General features: G+C 35.0%; 1 protein-coding gene across 1 annotated transcript in view; it reads right to left on the minus strand.

Moving 5' to 3' along the window:
• Nucleotides 1-438: 438 nt before the first annotated feature.
• Nucleotides 439-14,122, minus strand: part of PIKFYVE (phosphoinositide kinase, FYVE-type zinc finger containing) — a gene marked incomplete at both ends in the record, with an annotated part of 85,753 nt that continues 72,069 nt past the window's right edge. Inside the window, 8 exon segments of the mRNA XM_080689609.1 lie at nucleotides 439-554; nucleotides 7,277-7,351; nucleotides 7,771-8,032; nucleotides 9,105-9,233; nucleotides 10,089-10,192; nucleotides 11,193-11,369; nucleotides 12,039-12,098; nucleotides 13,391-13,555. Of these exon segments, the coding sequence (XP_080545735.1) occupies nucleotides 439-554; nucleotides 7,277-7,351; nucleotides 7,771-8,032; nucleotides 9,105-9,233; nucleotides 10,089-10,192; nucleotides 11,193-11,369; nucleotides 12,039-12,098; nucleotides 13,391-13,555 (1,088 nt within the window).

Here is a 14,122-nt window from a genome sequence, read left to right on the forward strand (position 1 = left end):
TATAAAACAAAAAAAATTCATCAGCTCTACAAACGCTGTCAAGAATGCATCGACTGGGATGCCAGGATAGTTGCAATCTATGACACAGTTTTCTTCTCCAAACAATTAAGTTAGCAAGTATGACAACTCAGTTCTTCGCCCTATCTGCTCATCTCTAGCCATAGCCCTTTAAAATTGATCTGTATTTTAGCCCAAGTAAGAAAATATTCATGAAACCCTCTAATCTACAGTCTGCTAATTCCTTGGTATCAAAATGCAAAAGTGCAAATCCATGGAGTTTTTTTACCCTTCAGTTATGGGCAATCCTAAAGTGCCACAGAACTAAAAGGCTTTTTGCACATAGTATGAAACATGATGAAATAAAATATGTTGCTTATTTTTGGTCCCTTGTTCTTGCTCCTTTTTCTTTATAGTCCATTTTGAAATAGGTGGTTGACTTCAGCAATTCAAATCCAATCCTGTCCAGTGGTCTGGTACCATCAGAAAATACTTGTCCATTGCTTCACAAAACCTAGTCCTATACAACTCTGGAGAGACCACAGTTGGCATTTTACCTAAAATTATGAGAGAAAGGAAAAAAAGCTGTTATATGTATATCTGACTGGACAACTAACTTCAACTATGCTTTTTCATATAAACTGCCATAAAGACACATACATGGAAATTTAAAATGGTGACTGTGGGACACAGCACATCTCAGTAGCTGGAACAAATAAAGTCAAACTACCGAGAAGGCAATGTCTTGACAAAAAAAAAATAATACTCAAGAACCAAAACAAAAGCAGGATCCACAATGGAAGGAATTTAGTACTATGAACTGCGAGATCCACTGCAAAGAGCCCTAGCGCATGACTGACCTGGTATGGCCACCAGCGCTACATAGGCCTGCTGGTCCAAACCACGAGTGCTCCGTCCAGCACTGACGACTTCAGCACTGAAGCCCAAGAAACCCCCACAAAATAATCCAAGAACTTGAAGTGCAGAAAGGAGGGCCAGAGCACCAACATCTTAAGTGGCCAGCACTACACTTCAGGGACATAGAAAAAGATCCAAAAGCCCATGCGTTCACAAAAGGTGGTACCCACAGCAGCTCGTCATGCCCTCCAGAGACATGGAAGCAGGACAGCCAGGTAATTGCTTGAGTTCGTCGGTACTCAGCAGAGACAGAAGACCACCAGAACAGCCACAGGACCCCAGCGGGTTAAGACTAGGTTGACCCATCCCAGTGGTAGTCCAGTTAGAACTTCCAGAGACAAAGGAAAGGTGCTTCAAGGCACGATACCTGCACAAGGTCACAGGGGACCACTGCAAAACTACACTGGAGGCCCTCCACTGGTGTAACACCCTGACATCTAAACAAAAAGCTGTCAGAGGCAAGAGAGGGGCGGAAACACTCATAGAATGGGTTCAAAAGCAGTCTACTACAGTGAACAGACATACAGATATTATATGGGCCCCTGCCCCTATATATGTAAATTAGCAGGACTGCCCCCTTTTTTGTTTTGTTTTGTTTGTTTTGTTTTATTTTTTTCACATTGTCACTAGATCTTTTTTTTCTTACGGGATCATTTTTTAATTTTATTTTTGTCCTTTTTACTCCTTTTTTTCCTTTGGTTGTTATTTTTTGTCTTTGGTTTATAATTGTTAGTTTTTATAACTTGTTCTGTCATTTTATTCATGTTTATTTGCTTCTTTCCCTATTCCTAGTACAAACTTCCTTACTCTAGTCTATCTTCTCTCAAAACTTTTTTCCCTTATTGTATCTCCTTATTTTATATTCGAGCTATTTCATATCTCCATACCTAAATATTCTACTAATGACAAGAGTCCTACTATCTAACACTCACATTCTCAAGCAGATTCTACCTTTTTGTACTTAAATTCTTACTCAACCTAATCATACCCTCTACTTTACCCAACTCCTGTAACCATCACCCCAGCTCCTCCCCAATTACCCAACCCTCACTATTGCAAAAAGCACTGCTTATCTGCTGAAACCTTTACATTCCTACTATTAAGATTGGATCAGACAGAAAACTCACAGAATAACACACAAAAGAAAAGATGCCAAGACATCGGAAAAACAAGCCTGAGAACACTGAAAATAAGTGAACTAGGAACAGTGAGGAAATAAGAGAAATCACAAATACTCACCTACAAGAAAGAAGGAGAACACCAAATCATGATCTTCAATATGATAAAAGGCCTCATGGCAAGCGTACAGGAAATAAAAATGGAAATGGAGACATTAAGAAAGAATCAGAAAAAGATCAAGAATGAAATGAGAGTCAATAAATGAAATGAAGACAGCAATAGAAGGAAATTTGGAAAGATTAGATGAAATAGAAAATAGAATATCATTGTTAGAAGACAGGTCATTCAAAACCAAAAGCACAGTCAACAGCATATAGAAGTCATTACAGAAACAAAACGTAAACATCCAACAACTATGGGACAACATGAAACGGCCTAACTTATGGATAAAATGCATTAAATAAGGAAAAGAGGTACAGACCAAGGGTATTTGTAATCTCTTCAGGGAAATAATTTCAGAGAAGTTTTCAAACATGGAAAGAGACTTGGACATACAAGTTCAGGAGACATACAGAACACCGTTAAGATCAAAGAAGGCCTTTCCCACACCATGTAATAATCAAAATGACCAATATAGAGGCTAAGGAAAAACTCTTAAAAAAAAAAGTGAGAATAAAAAACGGGTGACATACAGAGGCAAAACAATAAAAATCACCCCAAACTTTACAACCCAAGTCATGAATGCCAGGACAGACTGGTATGATGTAATCCAGACCCTGGAAGAAAACAACTTCCAACTGAAACTGCTATATCCAGCAAAGTTATTATTCAAAATTAATGGAGAAACAGAAGTATTTCAAGATAAGCAGAATCTCAAAAAATTCATGAATACAAGGCCAACCACAGAAAATACTTAAAGAAATAAACCACAAAGAAGAAAAACGAAGCAAATTTCAGAGACAGAGAAGGGATAAAGTTGATCAGTGAGGCAACTAAGTAAAGAAGAAATAACATTATATCAAACAGAAGACAGAACACAAAATTACAGGAAACAAAAATCATATTTCAATAATAACTGTGAATGTCAAAGGATTTAACTCATCAATTAAAAGACATAGACTGTCAATATAGATTAAAAAACATAATGCAAATATATGCTATTTGCAAGAAACTCACCTTACAGCCAAAGACATTCATAGATTGAAAGTAAAAGAATGGAAAAAGATATATCATGCTAATGGAGACCAAAAACAGCCAGGAGTAGCAACAATAATATCCAACAAAATTGACTTTAAGCTAAAACACATCAGAAAAGACAAAGGAGGGCACTTCCTTTTTATTAAATGGAACAATTCACCAAAAAGATATAATAATAGTAAATGTTTATGCCCCAAATGTGGGTGTACCAACATTTGTAAAGCAAACCCTTCAGGACATCAGATCTCAAATAGACCCAAATACAATAATATTGGGAGACTTCAACATACCTCTCTGGCCATTAGATGGATCCTCAGGGCAAAAGATGAGTAAAGAATCTTCAGAACTAAAGAAAACTATAAACCAAATGGACCTAATAGACATATACAGAATACTTCAACCAGGAACAGCAGAATACACATTCTTCTCAGCAGCCCATTGAACCTTCTCCAAAATAGATCACACCCTGGGCCACAAAGCAAGCACCAGCAAATTTAAAAGATGTAATATAATTCCTTGTATCTTTTCAGACCACAATGGAATGAAAGTAGAAATCAACAACAAGGAAGACCAAACGAAACTAAATAAATGGAGATTAAATAATACACTATTGAATGATGAGTGGGTAAGATTAGAAATAAGAGAAGAAATAAGGATATTCCTGGAATTAAATGAAAATAGAGACAAAACTTACCAAAATTTAAAGGATACTTTGAAGGCAGTGTTAAGAGGAAAGTTTATAGCATTGAGTACCCACATAAGGGAGTTGCCAAGTAAACAAACTAATGATACATCTCAAGGACCTAGAAAAACTGCAACAGTCTAATCCCAAAGCCAGCAGAAGGCAGGAAATTATTAAAATCAGAGCAGAAATGAATGAAATAGAGAAAAAAATGTAAATCAACAAAACAAAAAACTGGTTTTTTGAAATGATTAATAAGATTGACAAACCCCTGGCCAACCTAACCAAGAGAGATAATCAATTCAAATTATTAAAATCAGAAATGAAAAAAAAAGACATCACCACAGACAGTGTGGAAATTCAAAGGATTATCAGAAACTATTTTGAAAATTTATACTCCAAAAACTGAAAAACATGGAAGAAATCAATAGATTTCAAAGCACACATAACCTACTTAAATTGAACCAAGAGGGCACAGCAAGCCTATACCAACCAACAGCAAGCAAAGAAATAGAAACAACAATAAAAATTCTGCCATCAAAGAAAAGCCCAGGCCTTTATGGGTTTCCTGCTGAATTCTACAAAACCTTCAGTGAAAAACTAATCCCAATACTTCACAACTTGTTCCGGGAAATCAAAAGAGTTGGAATTCACCCAAACTCCTTTCACAAGGCCAGTATCGCATTAATACCAAAACCAAACAAAGATACCTCAAGAAAAGAAAACTACAGACCAATACACTTGATAAACATAGATGCAAAAATTCTAAACAAAATACCAGCTATATACATTCAAAACCATATCAATAGAATTGTACACCACGGCCAAGTTGGTTTCATCCCAGAAAAGCAAGGCTGGTTCAACATATGCAAATCAATACATGTTATTCACCACATAAATAGAACTGAGAACAAAAGCCACATGATCATGTCAATAGATGCTGAAAAAGCATTTCACAAAATCCAACACCCATTCATGTTAAAAACACTACAGAAAATTGGAATAGAAGAAACTTATTTCAACATCATTAAGCAATATACAATAAACCCAAAGCCAACATCATATTGAATGGGGAAAACTGCAAGAATTTCCTCTAAAATCAGGAACAAGACAAGGATGCCCACTATCACCACTCCTTTTCAATATAGTCCTCATGACTCTTGCCGTAGAAATAAGACAAGAGAAGGCTATCAAAAGAATTCAAATAGGAAAAGAGGAATTAAAACTATCCTTGTTTGCAGATGATATGTTTCTTTATCTAGAAAACCCAAAGAACTCAACCAAAAGACTACTGGAGCTGATTAACCAATTCAGCTAAGCTGAAGGATGCAAAATCAACCTAAAGAAATCAGTTGCTTTTCTATATACCAACAATAAATCAACAGTGAAAGAAAGAAAAAAAATCCATTCACTATAACCTCAAAACCAATAAAATATCTAGAAGTAAACCTAACCAAAGATGTAAAAGACCTCTACAATGAAAACTATAAAACATTAAGGAAAGAAATTGAAGACGACCTTGGAAGATGGAAAGATCTCCCTTGCTCATGGATAGGCAGAATAAATATCATCAAAATGACCATTCTGCCAAAAGTTATCTACAGATTCAATGCAATTCCTACCAAAATACCAACAACATTCTTCAAAGACCTAGAAAAACCAGTCATGAATTTTATATGGAGAGAGAAAAGACTCAGAATAACCAAAGCAATTCTCAGCAATAAGAACCATGAGGAGACATCACAATCCCTGACTTCGAATTATACTACAGAACAATAGTAGTAAAAATAGTAGCCCTTGTTGGCACAACAATAGGCAAACAGAGCAATGAAACAGAAGAGAAGATACAAAACCCACACACCTATAGTCAATTGATCTTTGACTCTGTGCTAACAAAATAAGTAACCCAATCTAGAAATGGGCAACTGAATTGATACAAATGGCCAATAGATACATGAAAAAATATTCAACTTCAATTAGCCACAGGGAGATGCCAATCAAAACTACACTGAGATTTCATCTAACCCTAACCAGAGTGGCAGGCACAAAGAAGTCAAATAACAAATGCTGGCGAGGATGTGGGGAAAGAAAACTCTTTTACACTGTTGGTGGGAGTGCAAACTAGTTCAGCCACTATGGAGATTGGTATGGAGATTCCTTAGAAAACTGGGAATGGATCCACATATGATACAGCTATACTACTCTTGGGTGGGTATTTTTCCAAAGGGGTTGAAATCAGAGAACTCCAGTAACATATGCAGAGCAGCACAATTCATAACAGCCAAAATATGAAACCAACGTAGGTCTCCATCAACAGATGAATGGACTGCAAAATTATGGGAAATACACACAATGGAATTTTGTTTGCAATAAAGAAGAACAAAATCATGTCATTTGCAAGAAGATGGAAAGACCTGGAGAACATTATATTAAGTGAGATCAGCCAAGCACAGAAAGAGAAGGGACATAGGTTTTCTATAATATACCCAAATAGGGAGTATTATGAATACCACAGGGACTCCAGATAATGGAGGGGAAACCTCAGCAAAGCTACAATGGAAGGGTAGGAGAGAAAGAAGGCCGAGGTTGATTAATGGAGGAGCAACATTCAAGTATGTGTAAAAGTATGAATGTACCATGATCAACCAGGATACTCATTGTTGGGAGGGCGGAAAGGGAAATCAGGGGAGAAAGGGCACCAAGCACTGCCTGAATGGATGCCATTTTAAATATGATCTTCATCAAAATAAAAAATAAAAGGGCACATACACCACTGTGGTCTAGGTGAGGAGGTGGGGTTATCAACTGTCCCACCTGACATCAGACAGGGCCCTTCCTGGAAAAGAGCTGATAAAAGATAAGCTCTTACTAGAGATCATTTGAGGGTCTAAAAGGCACAAATGAAGCTAGCCATGCTTAGATAACTTAAGAAAATATCAAGTAACAAAAAAACCTTTTCTTTGCAATCTATGGCTTCTTCTTTTTTAACTTCTTATTTTGAGAATGTCTGGTATTTTAACACCAATTTAAACCCATTATTTATTAACCCTACCTACACAATTCCCCTTATTACTTGTCATTCTGGAAATGAAATCAAAGATAACCCTGTGTTTTTTAGAATTAAGAAAAAGTAAGTACCCATTTTAAAATTTTTAATTGATAAGGAAGTCAGGTGTGATGGCACACTTCTATAACCCTAGTACTTGAGAGGCCAAGACAGGAGGATCAGAGGTTCAAGAGGAGCCCTCAATAATTTACTGAGACTCTTTTGGAATTAAAAGGGCTGAGTGTGTGGCTCTGAGGTAGAGCACTCCTGGGAATACATGAGAATAGTTTAACAAGATAAAAAAAAAATCTGCTCACCTTGTCCTCCTAAAATTCCTGTTGACTTCACAACCATCTCAAGCTTTTTGTCCCATGTAAATGTTCGAATATAATCTAGGGATAGGAATAGGCAGGTGAAATTAGCAGCAAAGCTATGCTTATGAATATAAGAAAAAGATAATAACACTATCTACTACTACTTCTATGATACTTAGTATTTATTGAGTGCTGACAAAAGGTCAGGTAATGGTCTACAGGTTTCCCCACATTAATTTCTTAATACAACAATGACACAAGGCTTCACTTGTAAAATACTTTTTGATTTTACATGTTTTTCAATAAGGATAATGAAAATGGATATGAGAAAAATGAATGGAACCAGGATAAAAAATCATTATTTTTAAATTAACAAATTAAAGTTTATTGCGAAATATTTAATAAGCATTTACTAGACCAGGGTCAATGAAAATTAAAAATATTTACCCTAGTTTCAACAATAAACAAAAATAAGTAAGTTATATGTATTGGCTTACCTATAATTCCAACTACCAGCTCATTGCTAGTATCATCTCGCCCAACCAGTAAAGAATAATCTATAATGAGGTGGCTAGAAAGGAAATGGGAGTCACTGTGGATGGAGGTTCTCAGCACAGCTTTGGAATGAGAACGAATATACAGAGGGTTGTCTCGAACCATCTTTAGGAGGTTTTCATCCAGTAGGACCACATCACAACTCTCTTTCCCAGTGTCAGTTTTTACATTTCGATTCCTAAGTGAACCCTTCAAATCAAACACCTAGCAGAAAGAAAATTCTCCATCATTTATGTGTGAGTTGCTATGGTGGTCAATTATTGTAATTAAATTTAAAAAGGCACAGAGAATGTTTGTAGTCACTACCATTACATAACTTTTTAATTTTTAAAATTTAATCCTAACTTTTATAACTTGTCATTAAATAAATACATGGTAAAATAATTATATAACACATAAAATATATGGTGATATTATTTTATCATATAAAACTTCAATACTGAAATACTGAAACATTTCAGAAATACTCTGATCAATGTAATCAACTTTAAGATACATTAACAAGTAACTTACAAATAGATTGCTGAATCAAAGTAACATTAAAAAAAGATGCAAACAGTCACAGAAAACTTAAGAGTTTTTATATCGAAACTTCCCAATTACTTATGGCAATGAAGGAAAAAAGAACATAATTTTAGGAAAAACTGGACAAGTAGCACAGCACTCAAAGGTCAGTGAACGTGAGTGCTACAACAGTTCTACTTGGAGTGTATTCCACAGCCTGATGCTGGTCAGCGGTTCCTGGCTAACAGTGATGTGAAGGAGTTCATGCCAGAATGCACACCAGTGAGATCATCCAGCACACTATATACTTCAGCTAATGTTTTTCTCACACAAAGACATTCTCCATGAAGAGAACAGTGCACTGAGGCACAGACACAAGTTCCTCATCTGTTCACAGACTGGAAATAGTTCAAGAACTAGCACTTTAGAGAGTACTCCTCTAGAATCTATCAACCTGAGATCTAAAAATAGCTGAGTGATGTAACTTCTCTGGGCCTGAACTAATTTACTTTTAAAACTGAGTCAGTAGTAGATTTGCCTTCTTATTGTACCAATTTTATAATTCTACATACTGTGTATGTTAAATATTAAAACCAATTTATAACAATAAGTTTTCTTTATTCTTTCAACAAGTCAAAATTTAAGTATGATCTAGTAAACAAAGTCAAATATCTGGTACAAAATAAGATGTTACTCAGATGCATTACATTCAAGAATCCGAAGTACAAAGAGTTCCAGTAGCTAAATGCTTCACATAGGCTAATTTCCTCACCTGTGCCATCTTTCTTCCATAGAAAAGATTTTCCATGACAAGAAGATCTAACTTCTTCTCAGTGTTGTTCTGAGAGTTCTTATAGCCAATTCTATAAACTCCAAGAATTTTGGCCAAGGCAGTGGGTCTCTAATCAAGAAAAGATCAAAGTAAACTCTTATCAAAATGCATTATTTGTAATTTAATACAAAAGTTCTTCTGAGAGTTCTTATAGCCAATTCTATAAACTCCAAGAATTTTGGCCAAGGCAGTGGGTCTCTAATCAAGAAAAGATCAAAGTAAACTCTTATCAAAATGCATTATTTGTAATTTAATACAAAAGTTCATATTATGTGGATCATCTATGTATTAATAAAGCATGATTTACTATTGATATAACCAGCTGAAGGACCTTGAAAGAAAGTTAAACCCCTGAATATCAGAAGTGTAGTAGCAATGCGAATGAAATACTAGATCCTTAGCATTCTCCAAAGGACAATCCTTCACAGTTGTTCAGACTTAAGAACTTCATTTTGGTATTTAATTTTCCTTAATAAGATGTAATAAACTTAACCCCACAATCTATGTAACTTTTAATATTTTATAAAAGGGTAAAGAAAGGGAAGTCATTGCTCAATGACAAGTGGGCAAAAAACTGGCTTCCTCTTTTTCCAGGTAAAGAAGGCATTCCTTCATTTCTCACCATGTTTCAAATTTCTATCTCAGCAAAATTACAAATTACTAAACACGAAGTTAATTTCATCAGTCTTAATATTTTAAGTTGACTTTCATATACATACTAATTAAAAGTAACTTGGTTCTTCCCTGGCAAAGATAGAAAAACGATAGAAAGCTCTGCATGCCATAAGATCTCAAAAGAGTAACAGAGATCCAGCCATATTCTGTTCATATCTTTCCATAAGGATCACTGCCATTAGGACTGATTCTCAGGATAGAAGAAAGCCCAACAAACTCTGATTATTGACGAAGATTTGGAATTTCTACCTTTTGTTGAACAGCATTTGTAATATAATTGAAGTAGTGTGGTGCAAAATCAAGGAAAGACTGGACTTCCAGACGAGGCATTTGCTTCAAAATGAATCTGTCATCTAAAAAACAGATGTTTCATGTGTTTATTCAGTCACAATATGAACTGTCATATATACTGTCATTTTAATAAAAAATCATTCCAAACATCCCGAATCATCTGCTTGTTTCAGTTTTAAGGAATATTTTCTGATGTCATTGTGAAAATTTATCAGAACACAATTTTCAAGTAACTGAAGAATAGAAAAGCATCCTGAGGATTTATAAGTCAAGAGCCTTCTACTTTGATATTACCACATCTAAATTCATTAATAGATGATCTAATTTTACAACTACCAAAATTTTATAAACTCCTTTGCGAATGATCACTAAGTCATGGTTATGAAAAATCTTATCAAACAAATCTTCTGCTGCATTTTCTTAAAATAATTTTGTTTTCAGCAGTTAAAGATTATGAAACACAAAATGTCATAATATTCTATTAGCTTAATAGATTAAAATTTCATCTATTTTATGATTAAATATTTTTTTCTTTTTCTTTCTTTCTTTCTTTTTTTTTTTTTTTTTTGCAGAACTGGGGATTGAACTCAGGAGCATTCTACCTCTGAGCTACACTCCTAGCCCTATGTTTTATTCTTTATTTTGAAAGAGTCTAAGTTGCAGAGGGCCTAAGTAGCTGAGGCTGGCCACAAACTTGTGATATTATTGTCTCAGCCTCCAAAGTGCTGAGTTCACAAGCATGCGTTACCACACCTGGCTGTTTTCAGAAAAAATTATTTCTATTTTTGCCTTTCATCAGTTAGGTACCCCCTGAGTTTTCTAGAAGCTCTCAGGTTTTTACATTTGGAGAACTCAGAACCCGAGAGAATTTAGTAATGATTTGATCAATGCAAACATATATATGTATCTTCTTTTAAGTACTTTACTACATCCTTTTAAAAAGACAATCAGAAAACTTTTTCATCAATAGACAATACCATAGTATCTCAGTACAAGTGATTCATAAGTTATCTCAGCGGGAAAGACACAGACTACTCAAAAGTAAATGGCTAAAAACTTTACCTTCGGTTGCATAGAAGGCAGCTCCTGATTTGCCTCCCCGAGCTTGCCAGGGTGATGAGTGGGAAAGGGAACGAATGAAATCTTCTTCACTGCTGCCCAGGATCACTTCACGCATCTTATGAAACTCTCCCGCGTAGTATAGCCGGCAGTAAAATTTGGCATTAGCATCAGAAAATTCTATAGACAGAAATTAAAAGAAAAAAGCTCACGTGAATCATCAAATATCTTTTCCTCCATCCCTCACCACCAAATGCAACCAGATAGGTTCCTCCATGATAACTTCACTCGTGTAAGTCTAGATTCCTGTTTACCACGATTCTGATAACCTGCTCTTCAGGGGAGATTAAAAATCTTATGACCACTCATATATTTACAAAAAAATCAAACAAAATAAGACCCAATTCTAGTTTTACACTAGTTACTATACTTTCATCATTGTACTTTTATAGCAATCCTTTAAACTTTACTGTAGATTATTCTGTATAATAAATTTCTGGACCCATATACATAATCCTAAATGCCTGCCAATCTCTCGATTATACAATAGTCTAAATATTAGAAATTAAATAAAAGTATAACTTATAAACTTATGAATTGCATTATAATTTTCATTATAAAAATAGGAAATTAATTTTCTTTATAAATTAAGTAATGTATATTTTACAACTAAATTATAATTAATTCTCACATCAGCACAAACTTAATATTCATTTCAAAAAACAGAATACTTTGTGATTAAAAAAAAAAAAAACCAGAGAATTTAACTAGAGTAAAGCTAGAAGTCTCTAATAGAGTTTCCTCAATTATAGTCCCTGGCCCAAGACATATAATTATTTTAATACTCACGAAGTTCCACATGAGGATTTGTGAACTGTTTCTTTTGTGAATCTCCTCCATCTCCCTCATCTAAAGGGTTTAGATAATTAGTTAAGGCAAAGTTTTAAATACTATCAATCCATTTTGTCTTTTTTTAATTAACAAAAATTAGTAAATTTAAAAAGGTCTTAGTAAACTTATTATAAAGCAAGCATTGCATGACTATACTGTGTAAATAATTACAATAAAATGTGTTATTTTTAAAATTTTAATATTTAAGTTAAAAGTTTAGAATTCAGGTTGAACAATTTTTCTTGTATTTAAGTGATTTCTGTGATAGCAAACTCAGCTCTTACAATAAGACTTTCCATGGCTGCTTTATCAGTTTATGACTAGTTTTCCCAGTATGTGTAGTAGAATAACACTTTCCCATATATTAGAGTATAATTCAGAGGGTTGTTTTTTTTTTTTGACTGATCTTTCTGGCAAACCTATTGCCAGATTCATTCCATGTACTATATATTTGGAATGCATCTTAATATCAAGACAAACAGATGGTCCTCTAAGCTTCACATTTCAAAATCACTTTCCGAAGCATGAAGACTTTCCAAAGATCACACTACAAGCACCTAAAGCCCAATAGTGGCCTACACAATAGCACACAGATATCTTAATTATTAATCAAAATTTATTAGAGCAGTGCTATATTTTAAATAGTATTTCAAGATCTAACCAAAGAATCACCAAATGACTTCTCTAAAGGGTCACAGAGAAAACAATTTATTCATTGCAACTACTCAGCTTGCCAATATAAGGTGAAGCCACCAGGCAAGAGTAAATGAACAGATGTGCTTGTGTTCCAGTAAAACTTTATTAGCAAAAATAGATCAATATAATCTACTAAATACTGGTCTAAATTAATCTGCCAAATATCCAAAATGAATCAGGTAGATATTTTTAAAATATCAAAATATAGGTGGACATAAATAGGCACAACCTTATAGGACCTGGAAGAAAACATCTAGGGGTTGAGGTTATTGGAATGAAAACATTGGTAGTATGTTATGAATTACAATGTAGAACTTTAAGTGTATGATATCACTTAGCCCTCAGTAAACCTTGAAAGACTGTTTGCTTTCAAGACTTATTGCTCCATTAGAGATATGGAAACTAAGAACTTCTGATTCTACCACAAAGTAAATAACAACAAAAATCTGAAACCAATAAGACGCTCCAAATGTCATGCTTTTTCTACTTTACCGTGGAATGAGAAGAGAGAAAAGGCCCTAGGTTTATTACTTACAATTATATACTTAAGGCTATAAGATATATAAGAAAATAAAATAAATTTTGAATAAGCACATGTGTTCTACTTAACATACCTGGAGGCTCACTGCCTTGATTCTCTGTCCCCTCCTTGCCTGTCTGCCCAACCTGGTAGTAAGCACTATCTGCTCCACGGAGGGTCTCCCTCTTCTGGGAAGAGAGATCGGGGCTTTTGCCAGCTGTCCCTCTGAAGAAGGATAACATTCCAGAAGCCTTTTTAGCTAAAAACAAGAGGTAACATACTTGACTACAGGTCACTGCAAATGGAAAATAAACATTTTCAACTCCTTCCTTTGTTAGCAGTAATCACTGTGTGAGGCTAATAAATATAACATAGATGCTTTTCTTTGCATAGGTTATTATTCTACATGTTGTCATTGTTTTTTAGTCAAGCAACCTATCATTAGAAACACAGGAGAGAAATGCTCAGCTAGCTGAATGTCAGTATGTGAGGTATTCTCTACAACGACTTTCAAAAGTGCCTTTCAGCCGGGCGTGGTGGCGCACGCTTGTAATCCCCATGCTTGGGAGGCGGAGACAGGAGGATCTCGCAGGTTTGAAGCCAGTCGCGCTGGCGTAAGAGACCCTGTTTCCAAATAAAAATATAAAAAATTAAGTCTGGGAGTGTAGCCCGGAAGCAGAAGGGTTTCCAGGAACTCCAGTACATGTTGTACTGGAGTTGCGCAGTACAACAAAAAAAAAAAAGTGCCTTTCAAAAGCAGTCATAATATCTTTGTGTGTGGGGTGGGATTGAACCCATGGGCATTCTACCTCTGAGATACACTCCC

Source organism: Muscardinus avellanarius, assembly GCF_963383645.1.
Source record: "Muscardinus avellanarius genome assembly, chromosome: 2".
Classification (NCBI taxonomy): Eukaryota; Metazoa; Chordata; class Mammalia; order Rodentia; family Gliridae; genus Muscardinus; species Muscardinus avellanarius.